Below are 20,241 nucleotides of genomic sequence, written 5' to 3' on the forward strand. Positions count from 1 at the left end.
CTAGAAACTGAATTATCGTGGGTTTGAATTGCTAACACTGCCAACTTCTGTTATAAAAGCGTTTATTTGGAACTTCTGTATTATGGCTGTTCCGAGTCACTGGGCATTTTAGCTTTTGATTAATTTCTCAGAAAGTGGATAAGTTGCTTTTTTTGACATTACCAATGTAAAGTGCCTGTTTGGAGACGAATTTGATTTCTGCAGTATTGTTCGTTTGCCTTTCTTCATGCTGGCACTGGGGAAATGGTCTATAACAAACACAGTCAGGGGATATACATAGTTCCTCTCTTTGAGAGGTCTGTAGCTGCTGCAGTAACAGAGGAGACTTTTTCACGTTGGCCATGTAAGTGGTGAGCTTGTCATGAGCAAGCTGGTGAAGCTCCCCGCCCAAGCTTCCTTCGTTAAAACCAACAGCTTTTTGCATTTTGGATTGAGATTTGCCTTCATGGGCACAGATCATTTGGACTGCCAACCAAAATCGGTTTGTTTACATCTTTTAAATGTCCCTGGCTTGGTATTTTAGGATCACAGTTGTGTTAGTGCATATGTGAATAAGGAGGTAGGGTGCTGTTGCTTTTTTAATTAGACAAATTGCATACTGACAGTGCTAGAAGTGTAAGATACCTGCTAATGCACAGGCTGTGTACATACGGCCACTGTGGTCCGTATATAGTCACCATGTAGTCACTGTGGTCCACAGAGGCCCATCAGGAGGTCTGATCTTCACGCTAGCAAAATATAGGGAAGATGGTTCCTCCATTATGTGCTTCAGCCCCTAATCCTTCCTCGGAGCCAGCAGCTACTTCTCAGCACAGGCAAAATTTAAATTTGTGGCAGCAGATTTCTCCGAAGAGGATCCTTAGAGGAGAGGGGCGCTGGGAAAGACCAGCGGGGTTTTAGAGAGTTGTAGGAGGTTTGTGGAGTGGGGCTGTGCTCCTGTTGTCATCCCTCAGCCTCCCCCTGTGGTTTCTTCCCCGGCCCCACAGACCTTCTTCCTGCCTAAAGCGTTGCTTCCTCTCTCCTTCCCGAGGCCACCACACATGCGCAGGAATAACTGCTTTATTCCTATATCAAACCATGCCCAACCATGTGAGCTTCCCTGAGCACCAGGAGCCAGGGTGGGACATGCCAAGAGGGAAGGGGGCTCCGCTATTCTGGCTCTGCTTTTAAGAGTGTAGCTTTTCTGGTAAGAAGCAGCCGTGTGCTGGAGACTAGAGGGGTACCCCAAATTTGTTTAATCCAAGTCGCTAAGAACACCAAGCGGTGTTGTCACAACTGGCTTGGTTGGGTGACAGAGAGCTGAAGGGGTCTGGGCCCCTGCCTCAGGTCTGTTGTTTGGCAGAATGGTCCATAGGGTAGTCCAGGAAGCCCTCCAGCAGCAGAAGATTGGGGACACCTTTGCAAATATGTTAATGGTGATCTGGTCTCCTACAGATCTTCCAAATACAAGGTTACACCTCAAAACTGCGTAAGTGCAGAAGATGGCAGGAGAAACCTCCAAAGACTAGTGTTTGGAGGAAAAGAATATTGTATTTAACCAGAAAAAAGTAACTTACTATGAGGAGTAAGGCAAATAATGTTTCTAAGGTTTAGCATCTTTCCTTCAAAAATGCATCTTTAAAGACTTGTTGCTATGTGTTTGTTCGCAGACACACAACCACATTACTATAGAGAGAAGATATTTTAAAACAAACCAGACACAATAATGCCTATAGATAGCAAGCATATCTGTTCAGCTCAGATTGATTTTCGTGGTGCCACTTTATTCAAGTCATCCATGGATTGACCTTGAACTGTGAATTATGATCTCTTTAGCTTTATAAAATCAGCTTTTGGTTCAATATTATTACCTTTGGAGAAGCAAGTGTCTTCTCACAATGCTGTACAGACAACAGAAGGACAATCGCTAACATTTTAGAACATTGTTTTCTTTATTACAATGGGTCTTAACATCCATCTGTTTTTTCTGGCATGCTTTAGATTTTCAACCAGCATTTTTCCCTCTGGATTTCAAGTACTCAAAATTATCCCATTTTTATTGTTCTGAAAATATATTCTTGGATTAGATACATAGTAAATTCCCTCCTCAAAAAAAGATTGTTCTTTGTTTCCTGCTGCAGTTGTTGGATATTTTGTTCTTGGGATTAGGGATAAGAGATTTGAGAATTAATGCTGCAAAGCTTGTGTGGTGTAACTATCTTAATTCTGCCATGCCCTTTTTTTAAAATCATTTTAATGTGCATAATCATATTTTATGTGAACAGCCAGCATTTGGCTAAAAGGTTTGATGTTAATGAAACAGTATAGTAATGAAACAGAGGAGGCTCCATTTTAGAGCTTGAGGTGTGAGACACGAGCTTGTGTTATCTTGCAATGTTCCACATATCAGTAGGTGTGTTGCAGTTAGTATTACTGAAAAGCAGGCCAAAATCTGTATCTGTGTGTCTAGCACTACTTGGCTTTATCCTTAGAAAAGAATAAGAAATTAATTCATTCCTTGGGAAAATGCGGGTGTCTGCATTGTGATACTGTGGTCTAATGAAAGACTGATGACTTGGGTATGTCATTATTCACACTGTTTCTACTCAGAGTCATAGGACTATCTAGTCATTCCTTTATTTCTTTTAACAAAATACAGAGGTCATGGCCCAAGATGATTCTGCTTTATTTGGGTATTTTAAAGAAATATGTTCTGTATGTGATAGGCAAGTTTTTAACTTTATGCAGACAAAATGAATTGTTGAAATCTACATTTTGAATATGATCTCTTTCCACAGGAGATCTAATCTGGGCAGCCTGTTCTTTCTTGGGGACCTTGTAACTTTCCCAAGAGTAAATCAAAATCATAATAAATCAATCCCTCAGTCAGCTGAAACAGAAAAGACTGCATTATTTGAGCTATGAGTCAAGAATGGATTCACATGGGCTAAAGAATGAGAAAACAGATTGGTCAGGTTTTAGAATTTTAAACGAAGGGCCAGCTTGGTTATGTTTTTCACTATCCAAAGATGCTTGAGTAAGCAGAAAATTTGCTGATTAGTTTTCCTAAAAATCCTCACCACAATCTAGACTAGGCGGAGCTTTAAAGTTTATATTGAAGCTGTTTCTCAACACAAAACCAAGTCTGGGATAAGCATAATTTTGGGGGGTAGTAAAAGACTGCTTAGAGACTAAATTAAAATCTGCATAATTTTAGTTGAAAATCTGATTTTCCTGCAGAGCCCAGCTGGATACATGACTGCAGATGTGTTACGGGAACTGTTATTTGGCTGGTTCACATGCCAGACTGCTCCGCATTTCTTGCGGTGCACTAGGAAGAACTGCTGAGCAAAAGCATTGCCTTTCTCCTCCAGGACCTGTTGCAGCTATCCTAGACCAGGCGGTCCAGTCCAGGGAACAAACTGTGATGCTGAGGCAGCAGAAGTACCTTGCCAGTAAGGCACCATCAGAAATTACTTAGATCTTCAACTGATACATATCAGTTCTTAAATTTTCACCAAAAGCAAGCACTTCCTATTGAAATTGCCTAACTAGTTCTCATCTAAACTCTGGCTCAGTGGTGGTTCACCCATTTTCCCAGGGATGGACAGGGGTCTCTGCCTGCCTTGGTCTGCTCTAGTCATTGCCACAGGCTTCTTTATAGCTGCAGAAGCAACACCATCTCCCAGGGGCTGAATGTTTAAAATCAACAGGGAAGAGAGAGCAGTCATTACATAGGAACTGAATCGTGGCAAACTCTCCTTATGGTTTTATTGCCTTAATTCCTCAGGAAAAGGAGTTATAAGGCATATTATTATGACTGATACCAGGAGACTTGTCACACAGGAAAGAGAGCTTAAAGGAAGAGATAATGTATCCTACAAATTAGCCAACATCTTAATGGAGTCTAGTACAGGAATTTTAATGGTGTAAAACTCTTACATTTGCTTCCTTGGGTAGGGATTTTCTATTTAATATGCCTTCAGTTTATTCACTCATTGATAAAACTGTATTTAATCCTGTTTTATAAATCCTGTTAGGAGAAAGATAGTTCTCTGTAGACTCTGAAGTCTGGCTGGCAATATCTGGGCTGATACTTCAGAGAAAGTGAACCTCCAGGCCTACGAATATTTTCCGCTCGTTGTGCAGTGACGTAAGGAAAGGAGGCAGTTCGCTCCTGCCCTCTGCCAACAGTTAACTGGCAGAAGCAAATACAAGATTTTCTTCTCCATTTTTCGGTTCCAATTTTCTGTACTTGGCATGGGAGTGCAAAGAGCCCCTGGTAGCCTATACTTCATCAATATTGCTTTGCTATCAGCATTATTATTGGGAAAGGCAAGCTAAATTAAGCAACAGTAAGACTCTTTACTCCCATTAAATTTTCCTCATGTCGAATTATATAGCTGATATAAATCACCACAGTTCTACTGGCTTCAGTCATGCTCGTTTATGCCAACTAAAGAGCAATATGACAAGTAGTTCTTTGTAGCAGCTGGCTTCTCACGTGCCCAGCTCAGATTTACTCCTCTCTTAGAGCAATCTCTAGGGTGGTGTGAACCCAGTTGCAACTGAGTAAAAAGATTTGCATCTACAGAATAAATTCAGGAGTTGCTCCAGAGGTTATGCCCCACTGAGCTCAGAAGTTATTTTACATCAGGGTGACCTACGTCATCAGGAAGAGCTGCATGAGTGTGGTTGGGCTCCGAGATGTTTTGGTGATGTTCTGGACACCTCACCGTACTGTTGCGTGCCCTGCTGTGACCACCCATGACCTGTTTGCCCATCAGTCCTGCTCTTGGGTCACGCACACCAGATATCACCATTCAGGCACTGGAGAACTGCTGGGTTCTGCCTCTTGTATCTGCAAACGCTCAGAGTTAACAAGCCTGGCAAGTATATGGGGCATCATTGTCCAGCAAGCCCTGTACTATATCCAGCCATTATATTTACAGATGACCCAATACTAAGCTCTTAGATTTTCTTGCCCTCTAGGCAGAGGCAAAGATGAATTCCTGATACCCGGAAAACACACATCCAGCACTGTCCTGTTCACACAACAATGAGCTGGATGGCATTAACCAGCTTTTTCTCAGAGCTCATCCACAACAAAACGAGGCTAAGGAGAGAAAACCCATGACTCCTAGTAGGGGACAACCGAGGCAGCCAGGACCGCCTTGCTTCAAAGGTGCTACCAGACACAAGGGCTGCAAGAATCTGACCCTCAGCCCCACAGCTAGTTGGCTGCTGTCCTGAGAGCCCTCTGGGTATGGCCACACTGCAGAGCAGGCTAAGCATCACAGTGTGGGCTCTTAATTTAAGTGTTGTGCATAGCCTGGGGAGATGTACAGCCAGTTTTTCCTTTTATTGCTCCTGCAGGACACTGCCACACTGAGCAGAAATATCTCATTCCGAGTTCTCAGTTTGTTGAGCAGGCTCCAAGGAGTAGCATCCATCAGTGAAAATGCTGCCTTTCGTTCCTCTGGCTCCCTGAAGAGATTACACCCCCACCGGCCAATACTTTCAGTCTACAGCAACTGATTTTGCACAATTGTCCCTCCTGCCCCAAAACTCCTACTCATCCACTATGACGTGCCCAGCCCAGAACAAATTCAAAAAAAACAAAAAACAAGCAAACAAAACCCCACCATACAATGTCCTTGCGAAGAGCTGCTCAGCTCTTGTTTTGTAGTTCTAGCATAAGGAGTGTGGTTCATTTTGATTGTGCAGGGAATTAATTCAGAAAATTGGTTTGCTGTCAAGTTTATCTTTGTAAATCTGAGAAAACTGTTTTATTTTTCACTGACAATCACATTTGGATATTTTTTTTTCAGTGAAATCCTAGCAAAGCTTTCTTTATGTCACCATGAATCTTAGGAAGGCTTTCCTTGTAGTAAAACCTTTGTCACTGTATTTGCAAAACCGCTATTAACAATATTGGAAAAACATGTGAAGTATGAATCAGGCAACACATTGCAAATCACAAATTACAGAAAACCAAACTTTCCTATCCCCTTGAATGCCTGAAGCTTCTTGCAAAACTGCACGGATAGGACAGCGAAGGTCAACCATGTTCACACAAGAGATTTTAGACATAGAAAATGCTGTTAAAGGTTGTTACTTTTTAAGGCCTGCCTTGCCTTTTCCTTGATTAGACACCTATGCTCATACAGCTCCATGAAACAGCCAGAGTCACCTTTCTGATCGACAGCAGCACCGCACATCCCACTCTATTCTTCCAGTTTTGACAAGCAGATCTGTTCTTTGCTGTTGCACCAGGCTCCTTCCTCACCTCCCTTTTCTCCTGTTTATTCTGATTGTGCTGCTAATGAGACTCTTTGTTTCCTGACCTCTGGCCTCTTGACAGCCTCATGCAGCCCCCGTGATGTTAAATGAAATAAGGCACAGCAGCAATCCAGCAAACAAACCACTGAAATCAATCTCTGCAGTCTAGGTGCGCTTCATTAATATTTTTTTCTTCTGGACAGCACAGGAGGAAAGGTAAAAGAGGGGAGGTATCACACCTGGTGTTTGCCTAGATCAGAGTGGTGCACTGGAGATGGTATACTGAAATTGAGTGTGAAAAAACGTGTATCTTTGCAGCCATGGTAACAAAGCAATAGCTGCTTATGTTTCTTGATTTACAGGATCAGTAACTAGTATCAAGATTTTAAAAAATGGTACCATTAACATCTGGCTCAACATCTGGCAAACCTAGAAGTTAAGTGGCAAGAAAAAAGAACTAAAATGAAGCTGTTCTGAGGAGCCAGTGGAGTTGTTTGTAAAGCCCAAGGTAGTTTGGGGGCAGAAGTCACTGTAGCAGCAAGAGAAGAAATTAAATTAAAAGAGCAAGAGACCAAGAAAAGAGATAATTGTGAGAGCTTGGAAGGGAAGGGCTGGGGAAGGGACTGGGTTTGTTTGAGGAGCTCATCAAGGAGGGACTCGCAATGAGGGAGAAAGCAGGCTCAGTCAGTCCAAAAGGATGATGGAAATGGGGACGTAACAGCAGTTCATGGAGATGAAAGCAGACTCTTCTGGTACTGGAGGCCAGGAACCTCCACAGCTTCTATTCATTACCTTCTTCATCCTCCAGCTGTGTTTCACTGCTTGCACTGTAAAGACTAGTCATGATTTTATTCCACTACAGGGGTACCTTATCTTTTCCTACTGCCTACGTCTTGCTATTAAAAATTCTTGGGTTTGTGAGACTCCAGAAGTGATCGACAACCCATGAATGCAGATAGCTTCAGATCTTGAGACTGAATCTATCAAACCTGTCTTGGCTTTTTCTGAAGCGCTTGAAAATGGTGGTCATCATTTAGGCAGCAGCACTCTGCAGCCTGAAAAGGGTGGATAATGGGATCTGTAAAGTAATTTGACTGTCGATGGGGAACACGGGTATTCTTGGCTGCCTTTCACTAGGGGTCCTACCAGGCAGCATGGAGAAGAATCCCACAGTCTATGCGTCTCTGAGCAGCACAGGAGTAGAGGGTGCCTGTAATACCAAGGGCATACTTGGAGGAAATCTCTGTCCTCTTGTGTGGAAGCAACGACACAGTGAAGTGAAAGCTTTGTTTAAATGCATCTACTTCATAGCAGGTGCCCCCATAAACACATGGAAGACTTGGTCCTTTTTGTCAATCACCTGTGTAGGGAAATAAAACTTCTGCCTTTTGTTAGAAACACTCCAGTGTGAAGTGTTCTTGACAGAACTGTGAGCCAAGTCCTTCAATCCCTGTTTTCTTGGAAAGGGGAGGATCTTTTCGGGAGCGTTCTCTTCAGACTAATTTCTCCTTTTACTTGCTGTGTGATGTTTGTTTCTATAGAAGCAGCCACACGCTGGATGGCTGGAGTCCATCCTTAACATCCCTCTGATGCATCCTCTTGAAAAGCATTACCATGCAGTGGATTAAAAACATTGTATAACTCAGTTCCTGCAGACACACATGGTGGGCCTAAGAGTGGCAACTTTTTCCTTTTGATTCTCATGCACTGCTAGAAATAAAGTAGTTTTAATTGCTTCATAGTCCTAAGCTGAAATCTCCCATTAGCAACAGCTACTGTATCTTAAAGACGATAATAACAAGCACTTGAATAGCACTTTCTGTCTTCAAAGTACTTTGCAGACATTCTTCACTTCTGAATTAAGGATGAGTTTCTGTCCCTTTCAACACTTTTCCAATGAGATAAATGTTCAATCTGCCGTGGGAAAGAGACAAAACTAAAGACTCCAAATTCGCCACTGGAATAGGGCGATGTTCTGCTGTTTTGTTTTTGTGGCGTAAAGTGGCCCCAAAGGCCGTGTGGCTGGTATCACCTCTGCCGGTGGAAATCTTCAGGCTATATGAAGTCGTATGCCTGCAGCGCTTCTGCCTTCACAGGGCTGGTGTAGGGGGTGGGCTCCTACCCACCGCGTGCGCTTCAGCCCTGTGCACCACGCGCAGTGTGAGGGGCAGGGGTATTGAACTGGTGCACGGGGGATCTCCTGGCTCTGGAGAAGGCTGGGGGTGTGGGTACATCTCTGAGCAGTGGCTCAGCCCCTGTGCTGTGAGGAGCCGTTGTCAGACATCCCTCATCCAGCCTTGCAGGGGCAGCCCGGTTTCAGTGAGCTTCTGTGCCCCAGGTCGGGGGAAGCATTCATCACAGAAGATGAAGCCGTGCAGCTGGTGTTCATATCACGCTTCTTATCAGTACCTGGTGCCTCACAGGGGAACTGATGAGCCAGCTGGCAGAGGCTGGGGCCCCCAGGTTGGGAATGTCTCTGAATGGCCACGTCCAAAGGAAGAGGAGGCTCTGTCCTGTCACTGGCATCGTTGACAAAACTCCCATTGACTCGGAGGAGAGTATGAGGAGGCCCAACAGTGTTGATTTCTGATGTCATCTCCCTGGTTTACTTTGTTTTCCAAAGACCCCTTTGTGCTTCTCTCCCTTGCTTTGTATTCTGAATATTCAGACCATTTCTGTGCTCAGGGTCCCCATTTGTAATTAGATTGCGTTTGTTGTGACCCTATTACGTACAGGTTGACTAGTCAGTCACGCTGATCCTTCAACAGAAGATTTAATAAAAGGCACGAGAGGAGGAGGAGGAGGGAAGCGAGGGTGCGGAGGAGGAGGAGGGCTGCTATTGTTCTGCCCTGGGCGCTGCCAAACCACCCCTTGTTTTTTCTGTGGACTGTCTGTGTGTTCAAGCGCTGTTTGAACAAACGGGGCGCAGTCAGCAGGCTGGCGAGAGGGTTAGCTGGGTCTTAGCTAGAAATACTTGCGCGAGTCAGGAAGCAGGCATGGGAGGAAGGAAATTAAGTGGAGACATCTGTGTAGCTTCGCTTTCAGCCGCTCTGCCTGGGGTAGGGGTGGGAGAGTCATGCCTAAGATGACATAACGTATTTTGCCTTTCATGAGTTGAAAACAGAGGAAACTGCGAAAGCGAAGCATGGTCTGTGTCACGCATGGTCCGGGCATACCAAGTACATAATGGAGCAGTGTCAGTGCTTTCTGCTCTGCCTTTCACACCCCAAAATAACTCGTCAAGACAGAGAACTGAGGAGAATGTGATATGGTCCAAAAACTGATCTTGGACTTTTTTCGCAGACGACTGAGCCAGAGGCCAACTGCTGAAGAATTGGAGCAGAGGAACATACTGAAACGTAAGTCCTGTCACTGCTGACATTTAACCTGAAGCCAGCTAGTTTGGGTTCATTTAGATGTATGTTGGGTGCTTTTTATAAAACATCAACTATTCTGTACGTGCCTCGCTAATAATAATAAAGTGCATCATAAATGCAAATAAGCGTGCAAGTCTGTAGCAACATCTAGAGCTGCAGAAACAATTCTTTAAAATCAGAGTCAGTAAATTCACAAGAATGAACAATCTATGGGGGAAAAAACCCAGACACAGAATCTCTTTTGCAAGTCCTCTTCCAAACGTAGGGTCGGTCATTCTGAAAAGCTTTTATGTGGCTCTTACACAGATGCACATCCCGTTATAAGTTAGTAAAGACATTCAGGCACGGCTTGATTAGTTTTCCTAAAAATCTTCGCAGCAGTCTAGGTTAGGTGGAGCCTTTATTCAATTAAAAAAAGAAACCAATGTGACTTGGGATTATTTCCCTGAAATATTCCCCTGAAACTCTTCCTTTAAATCAGCCAAAAAACTCGCTGGTAGATCCTCAAAACATTAAATGAAGTTTTACAGGGACAAAATACCATTTAGAGAGCCTGGTCTGAGTTAAGTTAGTAGATACGTTGCCACCAGCTTCAGGGGAAGCAGGACTGAGTCTAGCACGAATCTCATAATCTCATGAGTGAATAGGGAAAAAAAAAAAAGACAGTTTCTTTACTCACATTGAAGTGGTTTGAATATAAAAATTTTTAAAAAAGCTGTTTATCTAAGTGTGATTACTTTGGAAACAGAAAACAAAAGAAACAAGTTCTTCCCTTTCTAAGTTAGTAAATTCATCATTCCAGGGAAATTTTTAAAAATTACTACAGAAAGAAGTGTTCCTAAATGGCACCTTAAAATACCATAAGTCTCCTTAGGTAGGTCCATAATTTACCTTCTCTTGTTGTTCAAATAACTGCATTGTACAGAATCATAAAAATGTGGTAGCAGAAGATTAATTCTCTGAAAATTAGCAGAATTGATTGATTAAATACTTCAAAATCAGATTCCTAGCAAGTTAATGATAGTGTTAACACTCGGCAGGGTTTTTTCGTCTGTTCATGTTATTACACGTGGCAGACAAAGAGAAAGAGAGAGAGAAACCACTATCAATGCAAGGAGGGGAAAAGACCGGACAGCAGAGTGGTGTGGGCGAGCCTGAGGCTGCCAGGAAAGCCATTTGTTTGGGGCCAGCCCCCCTTTGATAGCTGTGCTCCTACTGTCTACTCCTAGCTCCCATGCCTGGCAGCTGGAGAAAGTCAGGGGCAGAAACTGGGGAAAGAGGTGGCACATCCAGATGTGATTGTCTCGGGGGGGAGGGGAGTTGGCAGAACAGCTGGAAGAGGGGGGACCTGCAACGTGACTGATGCCAGGCTCCGGCAAGGAGGGACAGAGGCCAATTCTCTGGGCAGCTCATGTTGTCATCCCGGGACTCGCCACCAGCATGACCCGACATGTGTCATGCACCACCTGGTACTGGTGCGTGACCAGTAAACATTGCTCTGGCACTGGTGAGGGTGGCTGGGGAGAGGTGGGGGTCTCGGGCAGCTGCTTTGGCAGCGGTGTTTGAGCTGGCGTCAGCAGAGAGGCATCTCCTCCAACACTGGGTGCCTTGCAGAGATTCCTAAAGGTCACGTTGCCAAGCACAGCAGTCACGTAGCGACCTGAAGATGTCTTACTTTTCAGAGGAATTATCCCCTGAGTCACATTGGTTTCTTCTTGAATTGAATAAAGGCTCTGAAATGACACAGATGTGTTTGAAAATATTACCCTGAACCCAGAACTATATTGTATTTCCTAAATGGAATTTTTATAGCTTGGTTCCTAAGCACAGATCTTACCCAAAACATGTGTGTCTTGGTAGGCAAACAACTTCATAATTACAGGAAAAAGTAATGTGGTATTTCCAAGGCATCTCAACTTTTGGTGAAACACAGTGGGAAAGGAACAAACAATTAAAATAGTTACGTAATTAAAAAAAAAGCAAGCATAAAAATGCTCCGCTCTTAAGCAAGTAAATATAAATAGTGTCTGGTTTGTACAGCATCACTTCTGAGAAAAAGAATAATAACAAATGTAATGGAGCCTAGAGAAAAAGAGACATGGGAAGCAATAATGAGAAGAGTGTAAATTCTCTGCATAAGCAGGTCAAGCTATTTGCAAAAGCCCAATTCATAGCGCACACGCATACAAAAAAAAAAAAGAAAACCCAGCAAGCTCCCAAGTAGAGTAAATAGGATTTCCTCTGCAGGTAAAGCTGAAATTTCCTTGATGCGAATGTCATGTCTGGTACCATGTTGTTCCTGTTACATGTGTAACCACATTATTGCCCATTCTGATGGGAAGAAATGAGGCAAAATGCGGTTGGACATCCAGTCTTTACACATGAAGTGATCACTTCATAGCTCTGTGCTACTGCAATAATTATGAGCTGGTCAGCTTTATTGAATTGCAAAGTTAGAGCATCCATTGCACAAGTCCCACTGCTTGATGGTAGCAACAGTAAGATTACAGCAGCCACAGCAAAAAAAAAACCGAGAACAGGGACACTAGTGCTTGAAGGGTCCTTCACTGAAGTATACGCAATTCACTGACTCTTATTTAAGTCAAAGGCATGCAGTGAGAGCAGTCCAGACTCACAGGGTTAGTGTGAAGACTAAGTAACGCTTTTTGCACTTAATACTTGCTGGCCAAGTCTATGAGGAAGGATACCCGAGTCCCCCTCACTCATCACCCCCATGCCACTTCTCAGAGTACTTCAGCTGTCGGCCTGACACATTCGGGCTTGCATAAGTTCCTCACAAAAATGATTGTTAGGTAGGCTCTGAGAGTCTCAGACTGTACAGGGGGACATTTCACACTGGCACAGAAATCAGGCCTAAAAATCACACCCACACCCACCCACCCTCACACACAGAGGTCTAGAGAAACAGAGCATCTCCTGAACACATAAGATAAAATAAAGCAACAGTTTTGTAGCTTTGCAAGATTGGCATGACTTAATTAACTGTAAAGAAATAGCTAAAACAATGTCACTTTCTGATTTCAGAGGAGAATGTATTCCTAATTCCCAGCTTTTACCTGACTGAGGTCTTCAGCCTGCTTGGCTGTCTCTGAAAGTGGGTGGCTGGGCTGAAAAGTGAGGTGAAAAGAAAGACATCGTATGCCAAATACAAAAATAAATGGCCATAACTAAGTTTTATACATAACTCCTCGGCTGCTTGCAGTTCTACCCTGAGTCTATGTGGGCTCTGTTTAGCACTGTGTCTCTCTGGCTTAATCTTACAAGGATTTATTAGTGGCTGTACTTCTGAGAGTAGGCATCTGCAGGACCAGCTCCTCCAAATTTGAGACACAAAGGGAGGAACGAAATTGCTAGAGGAGCAATGGGTAGAAGAGAATCCACCCCAGTAGGGACAGAAACCATCGAAAGAGGAAAAATATATTTATCGGTGTAGGTATTCCAGTTGTCATTTAAAAAGCCATTTGTGGCTCCCTGCTGTCTTCTGTTCTTTTTACTCCAGTATCAGCTTCCTTTCTCCTGAAAATGTAAGCAGTATTTTTGGTAAAATGGCATTTAAAGATCAGAAGTGTATTGTAAAACATCATAACATTGACTGGCTCTTTGTCCGCTTTGGTGGAGATTTCCCAGTCCTGCTGGAGTCAGTGAGCAGTTGTGATAGACCCGTCAGCTCTACTCTCCTGAGCAGCAAGAAACCTGGCTTTCAGCCTAGCCCTCCTCACCTGCTCAGGGACGTCTGTGGTCTCTGAACCTTAGGTCTTACTTTTGTGTGGGAAAAGGCCCAATTTTGAATGTGTTGGTTTGAAACCTTGCATCTCCTCCACCATGGGCAGACTTCCATTGGGTTAGGACGTCCTTATATTATTTTTGGCTTGTCCCAGCTGGTTAATGGGAGTGCTGATCTGTGCTCTCTTGGCTGAAGAAGTTACGGCTGGCAGTTTGTACTGCCACTCTGCCAGGGGTGCCTGCTTCTCCCACAGGATCAGTGGAGAGGAACGTAGGATTCCCCCTTGGGTTTAATTCAGTCCAAAGTTGGATAATTTAAATCAAGCCACCTATCCCAAACTGGCCTTTGAGGTCCATAATCTCCCCTGCAGAGAGTTATTCCTGCCGGAGGTAGTCCTATCTGAGTGAAAACCGGATCACACCAGGGGCACAGGGTACTTGTCGGAAAAGCTGATGAGTTGCGTTGGCTCTCATCTGTTGTGCATGGGCGTGACGGGAGTAAGGAGCGGTTCAGCCATCAGGGAAGCAGTGGAAACAGATCCTAACTGACTGAGGAGCTGAGTACCCAGAAACATGGGCTTTTAGTGACTTTGAGTAAAGTTCGGTGGAAAGACATGCATGGCAGCCTGCTCCTAAGTTGAAGAAGAATTAGTATACTCAAATGTTATTGTCCTCTTGAGGGATAATGGTTGAGGCTTGCCCTGGTAAGTACTTGTGTGATCTTTTGGCTTAACGTTGAAAGGGGATTGCCCTAGGATGTGCTTTCACACTCCAGTGTGGTGCTGTGAAGGCTCATGATGGAAGGACACTCTCTCCTTACTCTACTCAGGTCATGGGAAGTTGCAGATTTTGCCTGGCACCCCTATTCTGAATTTGTTTTTCATTCTGTCCAATGAGTAGCTGCAGAGAAATTATTCTGTAGATGGGAAAAAAAAAATGCAGGTGTTTCTTTTCCAACCATTGACCTTGCAACCTCACAGAATCTGACCATATCGTAGCTGAACCCCCGGAGGCCACCAGGCCTGTGGGCAGGGAGATAACAGTTTCTGAAGAGCTGGCTCACTGCCTGGCCCTTCTAGAAAGTGACACGCATGAAGAGGTGCCAACGCAGGGAAAGGAAGGAGGCTGTAGCTGTTTTATGAAGTGCGTGAAGAAGTGCAGCAGCTACGGGTTGAGGAAGTTCAGCAGCCCCAGAGGGACACGCTGTGCATCAGAGAGGTCCTGAAACATTAATATGCTGATGGAGAGGCTTATTTTGTTGCATACTATGCATGCCTGATGAGTCCACAGCCTGAGATCCTTGTAAATCTTTTACAGCCCGGAATGAGCAAGAGGAGCAGGAGGAAAAACGAGAGATAAAGAGAAGATTAACACGTAAGGTGAGAAGCAACTTTGATCCTATTATGGCACTACTGTAACTTTCTCCCTACTGCACAGTTGTTTGCCTTTTTCCTTTTCCTCAGCACCATTTTCAAAAGCAGAGTGTGAAACAAGTCTTAAAAGAAATCTTTAAAAGAAATTACCGATGTTATAGGGTGTAAGTCCACAGACAGTCAAGGGAACCACTTTGCGGGCTATTGCTGGTAACATTCTGAAACTGGACAAAAGAGGATCTAGTCTTTATAACAGAAGGAGCTTTGAACAGTGAAGAATACAGAGCCTAGCATTGGTCTAAGCCTGCTCCCTGTAAATGTAATGGCTTCTGCAGCCATTACGAAAAGAGAGAAGTTAAAACAATGCTGATTGCATTTGAAGATTCCACCCAAAAAAGCATTAAATTGGGAAATAAACTTCTTCTGGAAAAGGAGATTGTCATTTGAGGCATTTAAACTAAATAGAGACGAGCACTTGCAAAATGGTGTATAGTGCAAAAAACAATCTTGTATCGGCAGGGAAGGACGAACAAAACAGCATAGTTTGATTTTGGGTTTCCTCCCATTTGAAAGTCATTTACTCTTAAAACTGAAGAACAGTCATTTCAGATACACACATTCCATTTCGCAGCTGGTGTAAATGTCTACAGATGCCCCAATATACGTAGCCAACAATCCATCCTGTTATTGCAGATAAACTTTATTTCACCACTGACATATTTCCTATGTCCAGAGGTGGAGAAAGCCCTCTAAAAACTCATATGTTTGCAAAGCAGCACCAACCCCTTCCCATCCGTTTTTAGGTGGCTTAGTCTTTTTGACCTATGTGATCACAAGCTTTCATGGTATAAATAATGACAAGGAAAGGGCTCTAAATATACATGCAAAGATTACATTTGGAGAGCTGGATTATTCTATGTTATGGTTAAAAATCTCACGCCTTATTCTCAGCTCATGTAAATGAGCAGAGTTCTCCGTCACCAACGGGGGGATACTGCTGTTGTCTGCAGGAGCTAAGAATGCAGCCCAGAGACCTATAATTTATTTTTTTAAACATTTAAATTCTTGATAACAATGGCAGAGACGGTCTTGCATCCCCTCATAGCACTGCCCAAAAGAAAAGATCCCAACTGCATTGCAGATGTTTCATGGGACTTACGCTCTGCGCAAAGGCTAGAAATACCGTTTTACCAGGCTTTTCATTTCCCTGTACATTGAAGGGTAAACACATACAGGAATCCAATCCAAAGCCTGATGCCATTTGATGAACGGCTGTAATAGATAAAAAGCAAAGCTACCCATACCCAATCTGCTGCCTAAGAAATGGAGGCTTGCTAACCGAGCTGACGTTACCACCATGCGGTTCCCATCCTCCGCTATTTTGTAGGAAAAGTACAAAGCACATGAATTGCCTGTTGCAGGCAGAGGCCACAGCTAGTTGCTAAACTAAAACGCCCAGGCTGCTATAGCATTGCAGCAGTGTCTGCTCCCTGAAACCTCAGCAGTCTTCTAAGAGATTTCTTTCTTCGTCTTGGTTGCGCTTTTAAGTAGGAACAACGGCGAGAGCAGCGTCAGTCCGACAGCCTGGCAGTAGGTTCTTTTTATGTTCGTACCCCCCGTTCCTGGTCACGTTCCTTGTAGCCTTTTTTGGCTTGTTCCCTAGCAAAGATTTTTCTCCCTCACGTTTGTGAGGTTGGTAGCAACATGACTTAGCATTGTTTGATTTTTATTGTCTTTTTAAACTGTTGTAAATTGTTCTAGTGGCACACTGTAATTTTAATGAAAGAACCACAGGCCTGGTCTAATGACAAATTTTGTTCTCACCTACCAAACATACTGTTATAAAACTTCAGAAATCACTAGAGGAAAGAAGTGAATAAAGTGTGCAAGCAGATAGATAACAACTAGAAATGTCAACCACCTAGTGAATCCTGCAAAAATTGTTATTATTCCCCAGCCCTGCCTTTCATGAGCATGTCCCAGATGTGTCGTTGTGTCTACAGCAGAGTGGCAGGATCCTTCTTTCAATTTGTACTGAAGTCTTATTACCAAAGGATTTTAAACCTCAGATCAAGCAGAAGTTTAATTGAGCACGGCAAGTGTTTTGCCCAGCAGACCTTTCTGTTTGCACTGAGGTGTAATGCACACACATGCCTACAGGGTGAATTCAACATAAGTATCCCACGTTGCCCCCTTGTAACCATGTGTAGCTGGTAATAAGAAGGGAAGGAGGTTCTGCAGAAGCCGCTGAAAAGACTTTTGACCTTGCACTATAGAAATTGCTACTGTCCCCAATTTTTTTGGTGGCGTTATTCCAACTCCAAGGGAACAACCCACTTCATCCATTAAAAAGCTGTTCTTAAAATTCCTTCAGCACTGACATTTTGTTACAGTATTATGATGATAAGTTGTAACATGACATGCTGTAATAAGTAAGATTACCTTGCTAGGTCTAGATGCCTTATTGAAGTCAGCAATAAATACCCAGTTGAATTCATCATCTGGACAGGCAATTTCTAAAAAAAAAAAAAATTTTAAAAAATCAGGTGACCTATAGCGAGCTGCCCCTTTAAGCACTTTTCATCCTCTCAGACTCATCTAACTCCAGATGAGGTGGGGATAGGGAATAGCTGCCATTCAAAGAACAAAAAGGGGGCAAATGTTGCTTGGTACAGTTTCGCTGTAGCTCGTGTCCCTCCTGCCCGAGGAAGGAGAGGTGAAGGGTATTTGCCTGTCACCTGAGATGCCCATGGGTGGGTTCTGCACATCCAACCACCCCGTGCTCCCTCTCCCTGCCCCTCGGGGCCCGCCAAGCAGCTGTGTTTGGGTGGAGGGACATGCGGATTAGGAGGGGATTTTTCTGAGCACTGGTCTTGGCCCACAAGCCCATTCCAGGAATACTAACGTGCAGAGGCCCTCTGGGAGAAGTGTAGCAGGCGGGTCCCCTCCACGAGGAGATCTAGGGACTCAGAAATTACTGCTAAGAATTTATGCTCTCTGAACCACGGTGAATTTGGCCGAGCACCAAGGCAATTAACACAAGCCTGAACTCCCCCTGAGGACTTCCATTACAGAGAGAGAGTCATAGCCTGGATTAACAGAACACTTTACAAATCACTTGCGAAGAGGAATAAAACTTTTCTTTTCCTACCTTTTCTTGTCTCAAATAACATCATGCTCGCCATGCCGAAGAGCTGTTTACTGCTTCCTATCCCCCACTCTCAATAGCTAATTTTTCCCAGAGGTCTAGCTCCAAAACTAAAAGATCTCATAGCAGTAATAACGACAACCAAAGTGATGAGGTATGGCTATTTCTTAAAATCTATGCAATAGTCTGAAATCGTTGCTCCCATTAAATTCCTGCCCTGGTACATCTTAAACTCTCTGTTCACTGGAGAGCAAGCTGGTGCCTCACTGGGAAATATCTTGCTGTTCAATCTTTTCTTTAATTGACCTCCACTGGCTTGCATCAGCACAGGCTGTTCAAAATAATGAACTCTTGAGAGAGGTGGGACTTGTCAGAGGGAGGTGAGAGGAAAGCAGTGCGGGGGCGGGGGGAAAAGGTCAGAGAAGAAGAAAGGTTAGCGGCTAATTTGGATAAACTGCATTTACAGTCAGAGGGAAAGGTCTTTGGGGCATTTTCATCTCATCCTGCTCCTATGTCTTACCACAAAAGGTGGGGAGCAAAGGAGAGAGGGGGTTGTGTGCGCTGCTAGTTAGGATCTGTAATTTTTCACCTTGGTTTCTTCCCTAAATAACAACCATAACATTTTAATGAGGTAACAAAGCAGGCAACGATGAAGTGACAAGACAACGAGCTTCATTGTGACTGAAGTGGAGCAAACTCAGCATTTCACATTTGACTAAATCCCAAGACCAGACTGGCAAGAATACGTGCCCCTCCGCTTTACCTGGTGGCGGTGCTTGGGTTTGCTTTGTTTCCCATGCTGAGAACAAAGGGGTTTGTGTTAAACCTTCCCTTGCAAATTGGCTTAGTATCAAAGCTTGAAATGTGCCCATTTTTATCTCCAGTGATCCAGAATGTACAGAGGAAAACTTGAACTCCCGTGACAAGACATGGGAGGTCCTGTCCTCATTCACACTGCTTTTGCATTAATACAAATCCATTTACTTCGAAAGGGATTTTTGCCCTGGTTCACACTCAAATAATGAGGTCACTCACCATGAAGTTTTCCTGCTCCCTCAGCTCACAAATCTTCACAAATAGGTAAATAGAAATGTGTATGTCCAGGAGGTACACCCAGACATACACACGCACATCCCTCTGACATTAACAGAAGTAACTAAAAAAGTGAGTAAGGTCCCTTTCTCCCCGGGTGGAGCACCACTGCCTTGTGCAGGCAATTGCATCGTGTCCTTGACCGTGTCCTTTTACTGCAAGTTTCGATCGTGCCCTATTCTTTCTGCCTGTTAGAAGAAGCAGAGCTCGTGCTCGGCTGTTGCCCAAGAAGGATTGTGTAGCGTTAAGCAATTTTGACCCAAGAGGCTGCAGCTCACAGGTCATAAAAATAAACTCCAAGGTGAGATTTCAGGTGAGCTGTGCCCTTATCGTGAACAGGTGCTGCACTGACACCTGCAGTGGAGCCACTTAGAGTCTGTTAGCAAAGCTGTTTTCCCAGCTGTTTAAGAGTTAAGGGTGCTCTGGGTAGCCCAGACATACTGAGAGACCCTCATGCTTAGCAGCTCTCAAGAAATCTCAGCAATGGCGTAAGAGGCAGGGCAGTTTGTTAACTGTTCAAATAATGTAGCTTTAATTAATTGCTTTTAGAAAACCATTCAGTGTGGTTGTCCCTCTCACTTAGTTATGATCAGATCAGCACTTCGGTTTAATGTACTGAATATGTTATGTGTCTGTGTTTGTGTATTTATATATGTAAATATACGTAGATTTATGCTTATACATGAACTATGTGGTACAAGCTGTGGATTTCAGGACTCTCTTTCACAGTCAGAGCACTGGCACGAGATTCAGCGCATCTTTTTTCTGTTCGTAGCTCTGCCCCGGGCCTCCGGGGTCACCTTGAGCCAGTTGCTCGGTCTCTGTGCTTCGCTTGCTCCAACTGCTCTGTGAGGATGGAGACACGGCCCACCACTCTGGTGGGGTGTATAAGTACCTGAAATGGCACTGGTTGTAGGTTTCTGAAGCAAAGGCAGGGCATCTAAAAATAAGCCACAATAATAGTTGTATGACTTCGGAGGAAGAGAAGCAGCAGCTTTTAGTCTGTCTTAAGTTTAGGTGTCACCTGAGAATGAAAAATGCGCATTAACACTAAATTTTTCATAATGTGCTCATGCCCGTGACATTTTTTTCACGTATAACTCAGTGCACTGTTCTTCACACCCAAACGAAGGGTTGCAGTGAGTTTCAGTGGTGTAAGATGTGCAGGTGATGCACCTGGTTTGTTTTTTGTGCATTTGAGAACATGAGGACTTACCTCAGGTTTGTCTCATGTCATCATGTGACC

At 43.9% G+C, this 20,241-nt stretch overlaps 1 protein-coding gene across 10 annotated transcripts in view; it reads left to right on the top strand.

Annotated features, from left to right (window-relative positions):
• PHACTR1 (phosphatase and actin regulator 1) overlaps window positions 1-20,241 on the top strand; it is a 314,460-nt gene that overhangs the window by 281,955 nt on the left and 12,264 nt on the right. For all 10 annotated transcript variants that reach the window (XM_087763453.1, XM_087763473.1, XM_087763495.1 and 7 more), the window contains 2 exons: window positions 9,565-9,620; window positions 14,700-14,761. In XM_087763453.1, coding sequence (XP_087619579.1) covers window positions 9,565-9,620; window positions 14,700-14,761 — 118 coding nt within the window. The remainder of the gene's footprint in view (window positions 1-9,564; window positions 9,621-14,699; window positions 14,762-20,241) is intronic.

Source organism: Nipponia nippon, unplaced genomic scaffold (assembly GCF_047370975.1).
Source record: "Nipponia nippon isolate SJK-2023a ecotype South Korea unplaced genomic scaffold, ASM4737097v1 scaffold_1, whole genome shotgun sequence".
Taxonomy (NCBI): Eukaryota; Metazoa; Chordata; class Aves; order Pelecaniformes; family Threskiornithidae; genus Nipponia; species Nipponia nippon.